At 29.8% G+C, this 18,810-nt stretch overlaps 3 protein-coding genes across 3 annotated transcripts; all 3 read right to left on the reverse strand.

Moving 5' to 3' along the window:
• Positions 1-9,748: 9,748 nt before the first annotated feature.
• On the reverse strand, positions 9,749-11,539 carry SAPINGB_P004717 (uncharacterized protein; the record flags this gene model as incomplete). The annotated part of the gene is made up of 1 exon (XM_031999432.1): positions 9,749-11,539. The coding sequence occupies one exon, from the start codon at positions 11,537-11,539 to the stop codon at positions 9,749-9,751; it is 1,791 nt and encodes a 596-aa protein (XP_031855323.1).
• A 1,388-nt stretch (positions 11,540-12,927) lies between these two features.
• On the reverse strand, positions 12,928-15,068 carry SAPINGB_P004718 (uncharacterized protein; the record flags this gene model as incomplete). Its single annotated transcript, XM_031999433.1, has 2 exons — positions 12,928-14,542; positions 14,593-15,068. The coding sequence occupies 2 exons, from the start codon at positions 15,066-15,068 to the stop codon at positions 12,928-12,930; spliced, it is 2,091 nt and encodes a 696-aa protein (XP_031855324.1).
• Positions 15,069-16,249: 1,181 nt separating this feature from the next.
• On the reverse strand, positions 16,250-18,409 carry SAPINGB_P004719 (uncharacterized protein; the record flags this gene model as incomplete). The annotated part of the gene is made up of 2 exons (XM_031999434.1): positions 16,250-17,864; positions 17,931-18,409. The coding sequence occupies 2 exons, from the start codon at positions 18,407-18,409 to the stop codon at positions 16,250-16,252; spliced, it is 2,094 nt and encodes a 697-aa protein (XP_031855325.1).
• Between the last annotated feature and the right edge of the window lie 401 nt (positions 18,410-18,810).

An 18,810-nucleotide genomic window follows, 5' to 3' on the forward strand; every position in this document is an offset into this window, starting at 1 on the left:
CTTTAAGTTACTAAGTAACAAAAGTAAAGAATAAGAAGAAAAAAAAAAACAGATTGGTCACTATTTTTTTTTTTTTTTTTTTTGCTATTATTAGACTCAACAGAAAAAAAAAAAAAAATACTCAACTGGTTAATAAATAAATTTACAGTCAAGGTCTCGCTTTAAGGAAAGTTTTTTTTTTTTTTTTTTTTTTTTCTAGTGGTAATGTTAATGTTAATGTTAATGTTAATGTTAATGTTAATATTGTTGTTAAATTTAGTTTATTTAATTATTTATTCTAACTATATTTATTATTATTATTATGAGAATTAAAAAGCTCCTTTATTCTAAATAATTGTTCCTTTCAAACGAACACATTATTTAAATTTCTTTCTTTCTTTCTTTCTTTCTTTTTTCTTGTTCGGATCATTCTGCACCGCTAATTGGTAACCATATATATATATATATATATAACTTTTAACAATTACAATTTAAACAAACTAGTATTTCATGTTAATCATCAACAAAAACATAGTTATTCTTATTTGATATATATATATTAGGATTAGAGAGGTGTAAGTACTAATACTTAATAATAATAAAAGAATAACCCTGAATCTCGTCAACCGAATAGTTTTATTTTGATGGTGGTCTTATATTTTTTATATATATTTATTTTAATTTTTTTTTTTTTTTTTTTTTTTTTGATATGGCCTGGTATTAGTAGTAGTAGTAGTAGTAATAATAATATTTTGATTTTATATTTTATTATTTTCAGTTATATCAATTCTATCTACTTCAAAGTTGATGATGATGAAAAAAAAAAAAAAAAAACTTCTTTAAATTAGTTAAATTGTATTTTATCATCATCATAATTAAATTATTATTATTATTATTAAAAAAAAAAACAACCTCCATTTCTCCCCTCCCCCTCCATATTAAAATAAAAAAATAAAAAAATAAAAAAAAGGCGGGGGTACATTTTAATAAGAACTTACTTACCCTACATATACAATAATAATTAAATACTGGGCTATTATATCCCCCACTACTTATTAACTATTACTATTACTATTACTACTACTACTATCAAACTTGTTTGTTTGTTTGTTTGTTTGTTTCTTATACCTTAATGTGCCTGATGAGCTAACAAACTAACTAACTAACTAACAAACAACCTCCTCCCTCCCTCTCTCTCTCTCTCTCTCCTCACAAAAAAAAAAAAAGTCTTGGCTCCGGGACGCCCGCCAGCTACACCGAAAGGTCTGAAGAGCCCCTCACATTTACGGCACTGTCCTGATAGTTGTTGTTGGAAATGGAAACAAACAGTACCAGTACCAGCACCAGCACTCAGTTTTTGTTTTTTTATTTTTTTTTAACTATTTTAAAGCCCCGCAGAAAATAGTAAAAAAAAAAAAAAAAACTTTTTCTTGTTAATTTTTTAATTTTTTTTAAATTTTTTTTTTGAGACCCGACTGAATTCTCAATTCTCATACGATTATTTATTTGTCTATCTTAAATAATAAGAATCATCTATCCGCTCGGGTATCATGTAGCTGTAATTAACCGTATATATATATATATATATATATAATTTTGCCAAGTACCGAGGTTCTAAAAAAATAAAATAAATTAAAAAAAAAAAAAAATTAAAAACGGTGTATATAAAACAATATAATAAGTAAGAGGGCGGTCTTGTTTCTAATTAAGTTTAGCACTTTCTTTGCTGACAAAAAAGCAATCATCTCTTAAAAAAAAATATACACACACACACATAAATTATTACCAAGACCCGGTCCCGGGTACCGGTATTGTGGGTAAATATATATAAAGACTACGGGACTTCTTACCCTCTCCTCCCCCTCTTTTCCCACTTAAAAACCACAGAATATATATAAAGAAATACACAATTTTTTTTTAATTAACTCCCCGAGAGGGAGGGGAGATCGTCGTTATTGAAGACACGGCCCGATAAACAAAGAAAAGAGTGGCTGAACGGATGTCTGCCTGGCTGGCTATAAGTGTCTCGCTCGCCCGTACTGTTGATTGGCATATATATATATATAAGTGGGGGAGAGAGAGTGCCATAATTATACCTTTTTTTTTTTTTTTTTTTTTGGAAGGCGGTTCTTAAATGGCATATGAGCAACCCGGTTCTCTACCGGGTCTTCAAAAGTGATATGAGTAAGTAACTTTGTAAACTCGGGTTTTTTTTTTTTTTTTTTATTTAAAAAAAAAAAAAACTTCGGGTATCTCACACATAAACATTTATTTCAATTTTTTATTTATATTTTTATTTTTATTTTTATTTTTATTTTTATTTTTATTTTTATTTTTATTTTTATTTTTATTTTTATTTTTATTTTTATTTTTATTTTTATTTTTATTTTTATTTTTATTTTTATTTTTATTTTTATTTTTATTTTTATTTTTATTTTTATTTTTATTTTTATTTTTAATTATAATTAATTACAAAATCAATTTTTTTTCTGTAATTAATTTAAAATTTTGTCTTCATCTTTCTTTCAATCATATAACTTATTTAAATTTATTATATATTGACATGAATTTTATAATGACCAAAAGAAACTTTACGGAATAACAAAAGTCCATCTTGGGCCTATTCTATATCAAAACAATTTTTTCTTTATTTTAATTTTTTTTAAAAAAAAAAAAAAAAAAAAAAAAGAATCTCCTTTTGAAAATAAAAAAAAAAGATCTTAAAGTATTCTTCATGATTTGGTTTTTTTTTTTTTTTTTTTTGAGGGGAAAATATTTCTCAGATTCTTTTTAAAATTAAAGCTTCAACAGCAAACTTTTTTTTTTTTTTTTCTTTTCAACCTCATGTATTTTTGCCTCCACTTCTATTATTACTACTATTACTATTACTATTACTATTACTATTACTATTACTATTACTACTACTACTACTACTACTACTCCTCCTCCTCTTCATCTTGCATCTCTCCCCAACAATCCATACAAGCCATTATATATATATATATTGACATGCCAAGACAAGTTTGTCGGCGTTCTAACGGAGCTCTTTATTATAGTTTGAAGAAGAAGCAGCTTTTAAATTTGATACCCATTATTTCTATTCTAACGTCTTTTTTTTTTTTTTTTATTATTATTATTATTTATTATTTATTTTTTATTTTCCCTTAAAAAAAAGTGAAATTTAAACATTGTCACTCCATATTTATTTTGGTGCAGAAAGAGGGGAGGTTGAGAGAGAGAGACTTTAACAATAGAAAAAAAAAAAGAAAGAAAGAAAGAAAGAAAGAAAGAAATAAACAAATCAAAAAAAAAAAAATCAAGTTCAAAGTTATTTTAAAAAAAAAAAAAAATTGGTTAATAAAGTCATTGTTAAAATAAATAAATGCCTTTTTTTTGTTGGTAAGGTAATAATCCCATTATGAAAATTCTTTTATTATTATTTTTTTTTTTTTATCTTCTTCATAATCAAAAAAAAAAAAAAAATTTCAAAATTTCAAAATTAAAAATAAACGTTAATCCCCGTGACTATTTGGTTTTTCCGAAATGAAAATAAAACAAATATATATATATATATATATATATATATATAAATTTACAACATTGTTTTTTTTTTGTTTAATTTAATTATAACTAAGTTTAACTTGGGTCAAACTATTTAAAAATCTCCTATATTTGTTTTTTTAAAAAATCAATCAATTAATCAATCAATTAACAGAAATATCTTGTCTTGTTTTGTAATTTATTCCCCCCAATAACTCCGGGATTTCACAACCATTATGAAAAGAAGAAATTATCGGATCCGCTTTTATTTTATTTTTTCTTTATTTATTTATTTATTTTATTTTTTTTTAAATGAATAGTCCCTCATTAATCTATTTGGCCTCATAAACAATAATTCCGGGATTTTATCTTGTCTAAATATATTATTTTTTTTATTTTTAAAGTCTACTTTACTACTACTATTGATTGCCAGCCGCCCCTCTCTTTTAAAAAAATAAGCTTATATCTCCAGGTTTTTTTTTTTTTTTTTTATTTATTTCCAAAAGAAGGTCTTTCTTTACTTTCTTAAATGCTACAACTTAAGTACATAGTAAATAAATAAATAAATGAATAAATAAATAAAACCCCCCCTTCTCCAAAATGATTTCTTTTGTCCTCCCCTCAGAAGCAGCAGGCCTTTTCTTTTTTTTTTTTTCTAATCATCAAAATGGGGTTTCTATGGAAAAATAAAATAAAATAAAAAATTTCTTGTTGTTTCTAGAACTGCGGCATTTTTATTTTTATTTTTATTTATTTTTATTTATTTATTTATTTATTTTTATTCATTTTTATTTATTTTTTTAGTTTCTTAGACCTTCTCCGCTTTGCTACTAATTTCTTCTTTTTCTTCTTCTTCTTCTTCTTCTTCTTTTTTCCATCAATCTCATCTTATTATTTTTTCTTCCAATGGCCCCTCTCCGTTTAATCATATAAGAAGTAATAATAATAATAATAATAATACTTATAAATATTACTCTACTAAATACCAACTTTTCCAATTTTTATCTTCCCCTCCATCCCCTCCTCCCGTTTAGCCCCTCACCTTATTTTGGTCTTTAATTTAAAGCTTTTATTATTATTATTATTATTATTATTAATTATTAATTTAATTATCGTAACTACCAAAAAAAAAAAAAAAAAAAAAACTTATCTCTATTGAATTTTTTTTTCCCTTTTATCTAAAAAAAAACATTTTTCTATTGGCTAGAATTAATACTAAATGTTGCTTTATTTTCTCTTTATTTTCTTTTCTTAATCTTAACTAATTATTTATGAGCAAAAAAAAAAAAAATACTTGTAAAAAATAATAATGGTCTCATTTTTTTTTTTTAAAAAAAAAACATAGCTTAAATTAATCTGAAATCTACTTAATCCAACAAAACTTTTTTAAAAATTCAACTTTACTTTAAATCTCAATCTTTGACGTCATTTTTTTCTTTTTATTAGAAAAGTTCACATAATCTTGATTGAAAAAAAAAATAACTAATTGACTATAACATTTTGATTAAAAAAAAAGAGTCTCATTCACTAATTTTTTAAATAAATAAATGTCCTAAATGGTTGTGTTGTGTTATTATTGTCTTGGGAAAAATTCACGTGCTGCTGATTGGCCATAATTTATCTTGAACACCACAAATATCATTTTTTTCAAAAAAAAAAAAGAATTGTAAAAAAAATAATCCAATTAATTTGAAAATTTAAAATAAAGATTTATTTTGATTGTAGTCAAATGGTTATTAAAAAATAATTAAAAAAAACCCCCCTCTTTTGAGGTGATATTGAAAAATTAAAGAAAAATTGCTTTGGCGGTAATCCTAACTTACACCAGTTTGGTATAAATAATGAAAAAAAAGGTAAAATAATCTGATTGAACTATGAATTGGTATTTATTTTTTTTTGAAAAAAAACAATGAGAAAGAAAAAATTAAGAAAGAGTATATAATTCAAACAAACTCAAAGTAACGAAAGTTATTTTTAATTATTAATACTTTTTAAATTTTAAATGAAAAAAAAATGAGTGGTTATAAACTTTTCACATTAACAACAAAAATATGAATGAGAAAAAAAAGAAAAATTCATTTATCAATTAACAATAAAAGCTATTCATATTATGTGAATTTTCTTTTTTCAATTTCATTTGATTTTATTCGATTTTGTTAAAAACTTTTTCAAGTTTGTTCAAGTTTGTTCAATTTTGTTCAAATTTTTTTAAATTATCTTCAGTATATGATATTATTCCAAATAGTCTTTATTATACTTAGCTCACTTAAACTATTTTAAATGAATTTAAAACCTAAAAGCATTTAATCTCTTTTTTTTTAAAACATGTTTTTTTTGTTTGTTTGTGCCTATTTTTTCACTCTTGATTTAAATCTGTTGTTGCTTGCCAGTTTTCTGTAACTAGTGCGGCTGCTGGCTAGTTAATACCAAAATCATATTGTATGTAGACTTCATCTATATCAGTAACAATAAAAGCAAAACCAAAATATATATATATATATATATATCAAAGCTTTTTACTAGTATTAGAAAAGCACAACATTCATATCAATAATTTAGTGTAAAATTGAAACTTCTTCATTTTTCAATGAATAATAGATAATAGGGAGAAAAAAGAAAAAAGAAAAAAGTAAGGGAAATTGCCCTTCTTTTATCTTCCATTCTTCTACCCCCTCCTGTGTTTTTCTTTTCTTTTCAAATTGGCCACTGAAGCCCCCTTTGAAACGGCTACACCATCTATCCCTTTTTATCTTTTTTGCTTTCTATGTACCGGTGTTACACCCGGTGTTCTCTGCTCTTATTTTTTTTTTTTTTTTTTTTTTTTTTTTTTTTTTGTTATATATAACAACCTGTCATTCAATAACGGCATCTCCACGGAGTTGTTGATAAACCTCCTCGGGACTTTACCGGAGAAATCTGTACATGCAACCAGCCAGCCACACGCAAAGCAAGGCTGAATATATATATATATATAATATGTGTGTATGCATAATATCTTTCTTGGTTTGGTGTGGCGTTACAATGTGCACATTTGATTTCAACAACATCACAAAAAAAAAAAAAAAAAGAAAAAACAAAAGCCTACATATAAAAACTAAAATCCACAGACACATGCGGCGTCAATGCCAGTCACCGAGTTTGGCCCGTGATAGCCTTTGCAGAATGTGATGAAAAATAAGGGCATCTCAATGAAATTATAGGGAAAAAAAATAAATTTCAATATAAATGCCAAGGTTTTAATATCGGTATTTAGTATATATTATTTAGTATATATTATTTATATTTATATTCAAATATATAAATATTGGACTTTTTCTCTCTCTCTGTTTTTTTTTTTTTTTTTTTTTTTTTCCGTTCATTTTAATTTTCATATTACCAAAAACTGTAAAGAAAATCCCAACATTTATCATGATTACAAACAAATTTTGTTAGACTCTTTATCAAATACCAATTATAAAGGTTTAGACTTAATATATTTATTTATATCTTAGATCATAGACCTATTATATATATATATATATCATCCTTCTTTGTCTAGAAAAATAATTTCACTTAAATTTAAAAAAAAAAAAAAAAGTTCCCTGTGACATGAAATTTTTTTTTTCTTTTTTTTTTATCTTTTCTTTTCAATTTGATTTCAATTTCCCCGCAGAATACCTTAAAAATTATTTGTTAATAACATAGTTGAATGATTGTTGGTTGAAAAAAAAAAAAAAAAAAAAAAAAAAGAGGACTAAAATATATATATACCCCCCCCGCCTTGAAGTCATTAAAGAAAAAGTAAGGATATTAATGGAAATCTTAGGCTTTTCAAGGTTATTTAAGGCTAATAATGGCAATTAATGGATAACTTTGATTATATTAAAAGGCCTGTTTTTTTTTTTTTTTTTTTTTTTTTCTACCAAGTACTGGAGAAGAAAGAAAAACGAAAGAAATTTTGAAATATTTAATTTTTTTTTTCTCAAATAACCCCCCACACTCGAAAAAAAAAAAAAAAACAGACGAATGATGGATGATTAACCTCTTTTTTCTTTTTTCTTTTTTTTTGTTTTTGTATCTTATATACTCAATTAACTAGGTGGGGTTAAAGTTGATTTGACACATAAAGACAATTTTTTTTTTTTTATCATGATAACCCTAAACGACTACTACATAATCACTATTAATAAAAGTGTCCCCCCCACATATTAAAAACTGTTGTTCACATTAAAACAAAAAAGTGGGGGGTGAAAAGCCGCAGACATGTGGAATTTCATTCGGAATCTGAGCCGATTTATGGAAGTCCAATTTTTTTTTTTTTAATTTAATTTTATCAAATTTTTATTAAATTTTTATGAAAATTGCTTAATTTTGGACAATTTTGGACAATGTTCAATAAAAAGAAAAAGAAATCTCATCATACTTTTCAAATCACTAGAATCAAATTTAATACCAATACCTACCAGCATTGCCACTATCTTTTTAGAATCAATTTGTAACCAAACAAAGTCTCAATGTTCATTAAAATGTACCATAAAATGGCAGGTTTTGTTTTTCAAAGAAAACAGTAAACTCAATTTTGTTATGTTATGTTGAGGAAGTGGAAACCAGATACTTGATTTGATTAAAAATGATGTTTCTAGTTTTAATGACATCTCTGTCAACAGAGATTACACACAAGTCATAACAGTAACCACGAGAATTCAGAGACATTTATTGTCCCGCAATTAATAAATCTATGTCTTTCCAATTTAGTCATTCTAGAGAGCCTTGTATATGCCAATTAATAATCTATTCTATTAAATCTTCAATCTTCCAAAAAAAAAATATAGATATATTCATTTATTATAAACTATTCAAAAAAAAAAAGAATTTATATGCCGTTGCCCAGAATCGAACTGAGGTTTCTTCGGAATTGTTCGATTTTGAAGCCACAACGAAGTGTACTAACCACTATACTACAACGGCAATGCTTGAAACTAAAAATTTAAAGTTGTATAAATTATCGAAATTTAAAAAAATTGATATTTAGTATATGTAATTTTTGGTTGTTTTGATGATATTTCTGTCACTTGAAAATTTAAAATTAAAGAAAAATACCAAAATCTTAAATATTTTATTAAAAAAAATGTTTTAATTAGGCTAAATCAAGAATGACCAAAATAATATTCATTTTACCAAAAAATATTAAACATATATCTAAAAAAATGCAACTTATTTTACCTAATGGAGAAATTTGTAAATTTTAGAAGGAGTTTGAATTGATTGAAATCACTTTGAACAACCGGATTAATTTTAAATCTCATATTTTGAATAAAAATCAATAAAGCAAGAAAGGATGTTGATGCTATTTGGCATCTTGATAGCCTGCAAAAAGGTATGCGGAGGGCTTCACTCAGATCATTGTATATTGCTTGCGTGAGACCAATAGTGAAATATGGCTTTGAGAAAAAAATTGTTGGCGCTTATCACATAACTCTTATTGCGGTATTACAATAAGAAGCTGGTATTATGCCATATATTATTAGGCTAAAATTTATGGTGACACGAAAAGCTATTCGGTTACAGCTAAATATTAACAAAACCAATCCTGTTAATGGTCATTTGTTAACATTGATTGAGAAATCACCAATTGCAAAGCTAAATAAGTATTATATGTTGGCGAAAGAAGATATTTTATGATTAAGAAGGATGAAAAACAATGATGCAAAAGAATTGAGCCTCTTATACTGAAGCAACAACAGAATCAAGCGATTGAAATTCTGGAGAAACAAGAAATGGAGGAATGGCAAGGATATTTACAACTACACATATGCAGAGCTGAAAACAGTTGGATAAATTTTGGTTGAGTGGCCTTTGCTAGAAGAAGAAGAAAAAAAAAAGGATTGAAACGGATATCTTCAGAGATGGACATATCGACTCTCTTAAATGATCTAATTTATTTACAAAAAAATTGTAAGCTTTATCTCTGCTTAAAACCAAAAAAAAAAAAAAAAAGAAATGAAGTCAAATTAAAATTTGTTATGAAAACGGAAAGTTATATAAAGGAACAAAAAAATAATACTGATGCCGATAATATATATTTCTATAACTTTATAATAAACAATAGGCAAATATTTTTTTTTACCCAATATTTATTCAAGTACAGTTCATTTGGTACATTAAAATGTTTTATTCTCCGTCATTCTCATCACTTTAAATCTTTAAATTGTCAATAATTTATATAAATGTTCTTTCGTTTCTAACACCATTAAACTTGATCAATTGTTTCAACCTTGATCAATATTATATCATCATCATCATCATTCATATAGTCATCAAGAAGTTCTCTAGTTGGAACATTCGTAGAGGAATTAACAGAATCATTAAAAAACTCTTCTTTAATTTCACTCTGAATATTATTTAAAAAAGAAGCTTCTGGTATAGTTTCTGAAGCAACTTGGCTCTCGCTTTTTATCTTAAAGGACGCCTGGGCTTCGTGTTGGACTGATAATTGTACACTGGGAACCTCAACAGCGGCATGTGAAATATCCTCCGGCTCTTCTTTAATTGAAATGGGTTTCTGATCGTCAATAAATCCAGCTTGTGGAGCGTGCCGAGGCCCGATTGAATATTCTCTTCTAACTTGTCCATGATTATTTTCCACAACATTGTTTCTGGTTCGACCTTCTTCCATTTCTTCATCCTCTGTCCCAAAATTGCTATCATATTCTAACTCATCTTCACTTTCTTGCTCATATACATAGTCACTGTCATCTTCTTCATTGTAAATCCCCCGATTTGGGTTGGAAATATGGTCATGTGTTGATGGTATATTGTGTTGCACGATATTGGAATTTGGTCCATCACTAGCATAAATGAGATTCCTAATTTTTTGATAAACGTTTTTCTTGTTGGTTAATTCATCAAAAACCTCACCTTTAGCTTCCAAAAGTCGACATATTTTGGAAAGCGTCAAATAATCTGTATTGAACTTTAATTGATTTTCTGGAATAATTGATTTTTTTCTTGAAAGATTACTTTTGGGTGCAATGGCGTGAACAACAGCAGAAATAAAAATCAGATCATTTTGAGATAAATCTACACTGCGTTTTAATAACCCTAGAGACCGAGCAGAGACATGAAATGCCGCTCTATTTGTAAAATTTGTCTCCACCATTTTTTCGATTCGTTTTATAATCTCATTCTCTCCTATGTAGTCCTTGTAAATAGTATCAGAAACATAAGAGAATATTTCATATGCAGTGCTAAGATATGCTGCTCCAACAGGGAACTCTAGAAGTCTATCTTCCATTTCATTTGTAGGAGAAATATGAGGAAATTTGTAATTCCCTGGAACAACACCTAAAATTTGCATGGCAATCTTGGTATCCAAAAGCTGTCCAAACTTTTGCACAGCATCACTAACTTCAGGGCGGATTTTGCCATTGTAGTGAAAAGCAGTATGAAGATATTTTAAGGTGAATCCAAATATAGGGGCTTTGATATCAGTTTCGCCACTTGCGTACCATGTCACTTTAGTAGCAAGAGCAAGTTTAAGTCCTTGATTGACATTTTGAGGGTCTCTCACAATAGCATAATTATGATCTGAAAGCCTTATCGAAGAGTTATGCGACACTTGTTGATATAGACTAGTATCTTGGGAAGCCATTCCTCCTGTTATTACAGCATAAGTGCCTGCCAAGATTGCATTTTTAAGAGGTGGTTCAATCAAATCTCCTATAAGAGAGTCCCATTTATTGACGTTTGCAATCGCAGAGGCAAAGCCTGATGCCTTTTTACTTTTATTTGCACAATCGAATTTTGTTCCAAAATTGTAAAAAACATGAATAGATCCGTTTATTCTTATCGGAATTGGTTTCTTAATATCTAGGTGTGATATAAATTTTTGGAGCTCTGCTATTGATTTTGCAGACTTTTTGGAACGTGCTCGATGTGTATTAGGGCGAATTATTTTTTCTTTAGAACGAATTCTCTTACTCTTTGATCGAATTAAATTGCTTTTGGATAAAAGCATACGACTCTTAGAATGCTTAGGCATGATATAAATTGTAATGTTCTTTAAAATAAAACGGCATATTTTAAAAAATAAAATAAAATTTAAAGTTAAAAGTCAGGTTAGGGGTAAATTCACACCTAGATTAGAGTGAAAAGATTATAAAATATAAATTAGAACTGAAACAGCAATGTTTTTCTACCAAAGGTTTAATAGTTTCCTTGAAATGGGTTGTTGGTAAAAAATCTGCAACATCAATACGGATTTCAGTATGGTTGTCTTCTGACAGAGAGAAAGAAAAAAAAAAATACGGGGTAACCTTACCCTGGTAAGAATTTTTAGTTTGTTGGCACTGTGCTTTAAATTATATATATGGATTAGCAGAATAAGTGGTGGTGGTTTAAATAAAAAAAAAAAAAAATCTGCACCAAAAATACTACAAACCCTTAACCCATTTAATTATGTTAAAAAAATTATTAGTGTTAATATTTAACTTAATTAAATTGTTAATAGATAAACTTAGTTTTAAAGTAAAGTAACTTCAAGTATTAAAAAAATAATGTTGGAATAATGATTTTTTTAAGAAATATAATTAATTAATTAATAAATTATTTGTTTTTTTATATTTTTATATTTTGATATTCAAACAAATAGGTTATTTTAATCACATTTTAGAAAATCTCTTTTAAATCATGAGTCATGAATCGTGCCATGATTCAAGATCAAAGCAAGACAAGATTAATTAATCATTTAATTATAATTAAATAAACTCCCCCAATCGATCAAATCCTTTTTAATTTATTACAATTTAAAACTTGTTACATTTTATTATTATTCTGTTATAATTATGTTATAATTATGTCACACATATTAAATCCGCGCCTTTTTAAAAAAAAATTCTTCAAACGTAGCGGATTAAAGTATTCCGAAATCGCATTACTAAGCGGAATTTCAAAACTTTTCTGGGTTATACATCTCTGGTACATGCAACAACAACGGGTTTAAATGTATTTTTTTTTTTTTTTTGCAAGATTTTGACTGTAAGCAAGGGGCAGACCATATATGTGCATTTACTAATTTAATACTAATTACTACATATAAGTATCTCAAAGCCTAGATTAGTTATAAAGTTAATAACTTAATAACTTTATAACTAATCTAGGCTTTTGAATAGATCCACTTCCAACTTTCAAAAAATACGGTATTATGAAAAAAAAAAAAAAAAGGCGGTTTTTAATAATATCCAAATTGATTTCAAAAATATATATCAAAAATAAGCGAGTGCTTAACTTTTTTGTTATAAATATCTATCAGTGTATTAAAAAGAAATAAAACAGCAACAATAAAACAGTAAAACAGTAAAACAGTAAAACAATAAAAAAAATTGTAAAGTGATGATAAGAAAATATATAGACTTTTGGCTATTTTTCCTTTTACCAGTTGAAGGCCTCCAAATATAAGTCTACGCGACCCTTACCCTTATCCATGTTCTTAGAAACATGTTGTCTGACATCGTCGTTCATGGATGCAGGACCACATACAAGGAAACCAATGCTTCCTGGTGCCTCATTGATTGCAGACTCAATAATGACCTTAAGATCAGGACGAGTAAACATGGTGTTAAAGCTAATGGTGGATCCTGAAGATAGATCCTTCTCATTACCATTTTCTGAATCAGAAAAGTGTTTTTCAACTGTAACCTTGGGTTGAGCATTTTCTGGCTCATTAGACAGATAGATGAAAACACTGACATCATTTTTGGCGAGATATTCAAGTTCATCCTTGAAAGTTTCAACATTTTCATGATTTTGAATGGCCCAAATAAAAGTAATGTTCTTCTTCTCGGATTGATTTGTTAGTCTACAGGCATATGAGTAACCGCCAGTAAAACCAATACCGCCAGTAATGATGACAATCGACTCAGAAGTATGGAGTGGGAATGTGTGGCCATAAAGACCGTCTAGAAAGACAGGAACAGTTTTAGCATTGTTATTTTTGGCCAAGTATTGAGCAATCTGCTTGGTCTTGCCATCACGAACTCGAACACAGAAAACAAGCTTCTTTTCTTCTCCAGGAATAGGAGAAGGGTAAGCAGTAAAGGGATGGTTTTCCCAGCATCTCCAGATAGGATTGAGGAAGTGAATGAAAGCATATGCACCAGGATGAGGCTTAAGAAAGCTGGTGTAATCAACCTTAATTTTAATAAGATGTTGAGGGTGAAGTTCAAGGTGCGCTTTGGCATTGAGGCCGTTAAAAACAAGTCTAGCAAGACGACTAGCGCGATCAAAGGCCCAAATAGCAATCGCCGCATAAACCCATTCCATGTATCCATGAGGCTTACAATGATACCAAACACCAATGGTGAAAAACACGACAAAGGCCCAATGGCAAAGAAGGAAAAACTCATAAAGTTTTTCTCGGAAATGACGAAGAGAAAAGAACATGAGGAAACCACCACAAACACAAGATACAAGACCCCAAATCATGAAAGTTTCGGAAAATTCATCATTGTACTTATTCTGCTTTTTGAAGTTGACCGAAAATGCCGCTGCATGAATAAAAACATTCAGATACATAATGCGAGAAACCCATCGGTGGTAAAGATTCATAGTGTCGTATGAAAGACCAGTAATCCACAGCATTATATTGTTTCTTCCTGCAAGAGCATAGAGAAGGGGAAGTTGGGATGTAGCAATGATTCCAGAGCGGTCAGCAACATAACGACTAATTTGAAGAGGTCTTGTGGTAAAACGAGTATTACCATCATAAATATCATACTTGATGAACATAAAAATAATATACATAACAAAGTATCCAATAAGAACCCAGGCTTGAGCGCGAGTAGGCAGAGACATGTTGAAGGGACCCCATTTGACAGGAATAGAGTGCTTGTATCCAAAAATAGCAGGGTTGATAAGCTTTTGACGGAAAAAGAGGGCGACACGATTGTTAGTACTCTTGTGAACAAATCCAGGAGCAACTTTTTTCAAAAAATTAGAGATTGCAGCTGCAAGCAAAATAGCACCCATATAAGCTAACATTAATCCACTATAAATAAAGTTAGATGTTGAGGACAAAATATTGTTAAACCAACATACCCATAAAGCTGGCCAGTGTATTTGGCATAAAACCCGGAAGCAAAAGAACGCTGAGCTTGGTCAACTTGAGCTTGAGTGAATCTTATTGGGGAATAAGAGGTCTCAGTTTTATTTTTTACTGTCTTGACATCAACAAAGTAATCTGTAGCATTGTCATAAATTTGATTAATTTCATCTAAAGTAAGAGTGGGACGAATAGTTTTAGTACCACAAGCACCAAGAAGACTGTCGAGGGCACGCTGTGTATTGGCACCCTTTGCTCTAGTAGCACAATCAACATAAGTTGCCAGATATTCAGGACTCCAACAGTTGCAACCGCTGACACGTTTGCCTTTAATTTTGGCGTATTTGCTTGGGCATTCAAATGTGTACTTTCCTACCCAGGCAGCACAGCCTCGGAAAAGAGCATCGCCGGAATTTGTTGCAGCAACGACGCATAACCAGGTGAATAAAAGAGCTAATGGAATGAACTTCATGCTGGATAATGAAAAAAAAAAGCAATGAGAATGAAGAAAAAAGAAAACCCAGAAAAATGGGGAAAAATGGGGGGAAAAGGGAGATATTTATATCAATTAGTAAAAAAGATAAAAACCTGAATATATAGGTTTGATTATCTGTTAACAAGATGTTTCCAAAGCGATTATAAGATAATCAATGAAAATATATCAAAATTTACTCTACTTGGTTATCAATCAAATCTATTTAACAAGTTGAATAGCCAGAGCAATTAACTTAATGAGTTAAGAATTCAACTTATAAATTTGGTTTTACAAAAAAAATCAGTTTTTTGAAAACTCATTTGAATTGTGTAAAAAGAAATTGGCAAGGGTTTTTACAGGTCTTGGCACAGGTTGTGCAACAGATGGTAGTTGCAACACGGCGCAGGTTGACATTTGCAAACCGTTGACAAAAAAGTCATTAAGGTAATATGTAAAAAGAAAAAAAAAACTGGAAGCAAAAAAAAAGAAAAAAAAGGTATACATTTTTACTCTCGACTTTTTCTTTTATTTGAGAACCGAAATTCATGAATTTATCAATGTTTATAAGTTTTTTGGTTCTAAGAACGTTGAAAATGAACCAAAATTAGGCTTTAATTTTATGCATAAAAACTAGCTATGACAAACTTTAAAAAGTAGTAAAAAAAATTTAAACGAGCAAAACGTTGAATTCGCGCGAACGACTAACAAATCGCTTAAACGATGATATCATAGATATATATATATATATATAGTATTTTAGTACTAGAACCCATACAAAATTTCAACAATCGAATATATATTCAAAAATTTTCAATTTTTTGTAACAGATTGACGTTAATGAATGTAAAAAAAATTTTTTCTTTAACGACCTCGTCATCAGCCAATTACACAAAATTAAGGATTGCGTAGAAGATAATCAATGAGATGACAACCAATAATCAAATTTTTATTATAATTTTAAAAAACTTTTTCTGGCTGATATTTATTAAATACAATGCCAAGAACATCAAAAACCATTTAAAAACCTTTTGATGATCATTATGGGCATCGTATTACAAATATCAATGTAAAAAAAACAATACAATACAATACAATCAAATGTCAATAAAAATATTAAAAACAATAACAACTTTTTATTTAATTAAAAACAGCAAAGTGAACAAAAACAAAAAAACAAGTTACCAGTTAAAGGCTTCAATGTAAAGGTCAACACGGCCTTTACCCCTGCCCATATTATTTGAAACGTTGCGGCGAACATCATCATTCATAGATCCAGGGCCACATACTAGGAAACCAATACTTCCCGGGGCTTCAGTAATAGCTGACTCAATGATAACCTTAAGATCAGGTCGGGCAAACATGGTGTTAAAACTAATTGTAGATCCGGAAGAAAAATCTTTTTCATTAAGGTTTTCGGGGTCTGAATTGTGTTTCTCAACGGTGATTTTGCGCTGAAGACCATTAGGCTCATTGGAGAGGTAAATGAAAACATTAACATCATTTTTGTAGAGATATTCAAGCTCATCTCTAAAAGTTTCAACATTTTCATGGTTTTGGATGGCCCAGATAAAGGTAATGTTTTTCTTCTCTGCTTGGTGCGTCAACTTGCATGCATATGAGTAGCCACCAGTGAAACCAATTCCACCAGTGATAATGACAATAGTATCAGATGTCTGTAAGGGGGCTGTATTACCATAGGGGCCATCGATAAAAACGGGGACAGTTTTGGCGTTACTGTTAGCAGCAAGGTAGTTTTGAAGTTGTTTTGTTTTACCGTTGCGAACTCTGGCGCAAAATACAAGCTTCTTTTCCTCGCCAGGAGTAGGGGAAGGATACATTGTAAAAGGATGGTTTTCCCAGCTTCTCCAAAGAGGGTTGAGGAAGTGAATGAATGCATAAGCACCAGCATGAGGGTTCCAGAAACTGTTGTAATCGACCTTAATTTTGATGAGGTGTTGAGGGTGAAGTTCGAGGTGGGCCTTGGCATTTACACCGTTGACAGCAATGCGAACCAAACGTCCTAAACGGTCAAAAGCCCAGATAGCAATAGCAGTATAGATCCATTCCATGTAACCATGGGATTTGACATGATACCAGGCTCCAACTGTAAAAAAAATTACAAAAGCCCAATGGGAAAGGAGGAATATTTCGTAAATTTTTTCACGGAAATGGCGGAGAGAAAAAAACATAGTAAATCCACCGCAAACACAAGCAGAAATACCCCAAACAATATCAGATTCTGAGAGTTCGCTGAAATATTTTCCTTGCTTGCGATAATTGATAGAAAAGCAAACAGCATGAATAAAGATATTCATATACATGACGCGTGACACCCAGCGATGGTAAAGGTTCATGGTATCGTAGGAAAGACCAGTAATGAAAATTAAAATATTGTTGCGGCCAGCAAATGTGAAGACGAGGGGGAGCTGGGCCAATGCCATGATGGCAGCACGATCACCTACATAACGGCTGATTTGGAGAGCGCGGGTAGCAAAGCGCGTGTTACCGTCGTAAATGTCATACTTGATGAAGATGAAGATGATGTACATGCCAAAGTAGACAGCAAGAACCCAAAACTGAGCACGGGTGGGCAGCGACATATTGAAGGGGCCCCATTTGACAGGGACGCTGTGCTTGTTACCAAACAAAGCGGGGTTGATGAGCTTGCGTCGGAAAAAAAGTGCGACTTTGTTGTTGGTGGACTTGTGGACAAATCCAGGGGCAACCTTTTTTAAAAGATTTGAAATGGAAGCCGCTAGTAAAATAGCACCAAAATAAGCTAGAAGTAGACCACTATAAAAATTTCATGTTAGAAGCAGGTCTCGAAAACAATCAATATTCATAAAAAAAAATACACACCCATAAAGCTGGCCAGTGTATTTGGCATAGAACCCGGCCGCAAAAGAGCGTTGGGCTTGGTCGACCTGGGCTTGAGTAAATTTGATAGGATAGTAAGAAGTCTCAGTTTTATTTTTAATAGATTTGACGTCAACAAAGTAGTCTGTTGCATTCTGGTAAATCTGGTTGATTTCGTCGAGAGTAAGGTCTGGCCGAATAGTTTTGGTGCCACAAGCACCGAGAAGACTTTGAAGACCATACTTTGTATTAGCACCTTTGGCTCTAGTTGCACAATCAACATATGTGGCAATGAACTCAGGACTCCAGCAGTTGCAAGCAGTGACACGACCTCCTTTAGCTTTGGCGTATTTACTTGGACATTCAAACTTGTATTTGGCAACCCACGCACTACAACCTCGAAAAAGGGCATCACCGGAGTTGGTAGCGATAACTGAGCATAGCCATACAAAAAGCAGAGTTAATTGTGGAAATAGTTTCATTGTCAAATAAAAGTATAATGAAAAAAAAACGGGGAATAAATGAACAATTAAAGTATATTACTGAATAAAATAAAAAATAATATTTAAAAAAAAAAGAGCAGATTGGACTTTATATAACGACAAACCTGTAAGCTTTATTAATATTGAATTTTTCTTCAATTAATAACAACAATTGAATATTTTTTGTCTCCCAATTAGTATATGTTTAGATGTACTCCTATCAAATCAAAAGGTTTTTAGCAATCGTTTGATTATCTTGCATCAAGAGATAATCAGATCAATAATAAAGACAAGCATGGTTAATGGTAAGACTGAGCGGTTTTCCCAAAACTCGTAAGCAAGTACTCAATCTTTTTTATGGGTGGACAAAACTCGTTATAAAATATAGCAATTAACCAAGG

Source organism: Magnusiomyces paraingens, assembly GCF_902498895.1.
Source record: "Magnusiomyces paraingens strain CBS 517.90 genome assembly, contig: contig3, whole genome shotgun sequence".
NCBI lineage: Eukaryota > Fungi > Ascomycota > Dipodascomycetes > Dipodascales > Dipodascaceae > Magnusiomyces > Magnusiomyces paraingens.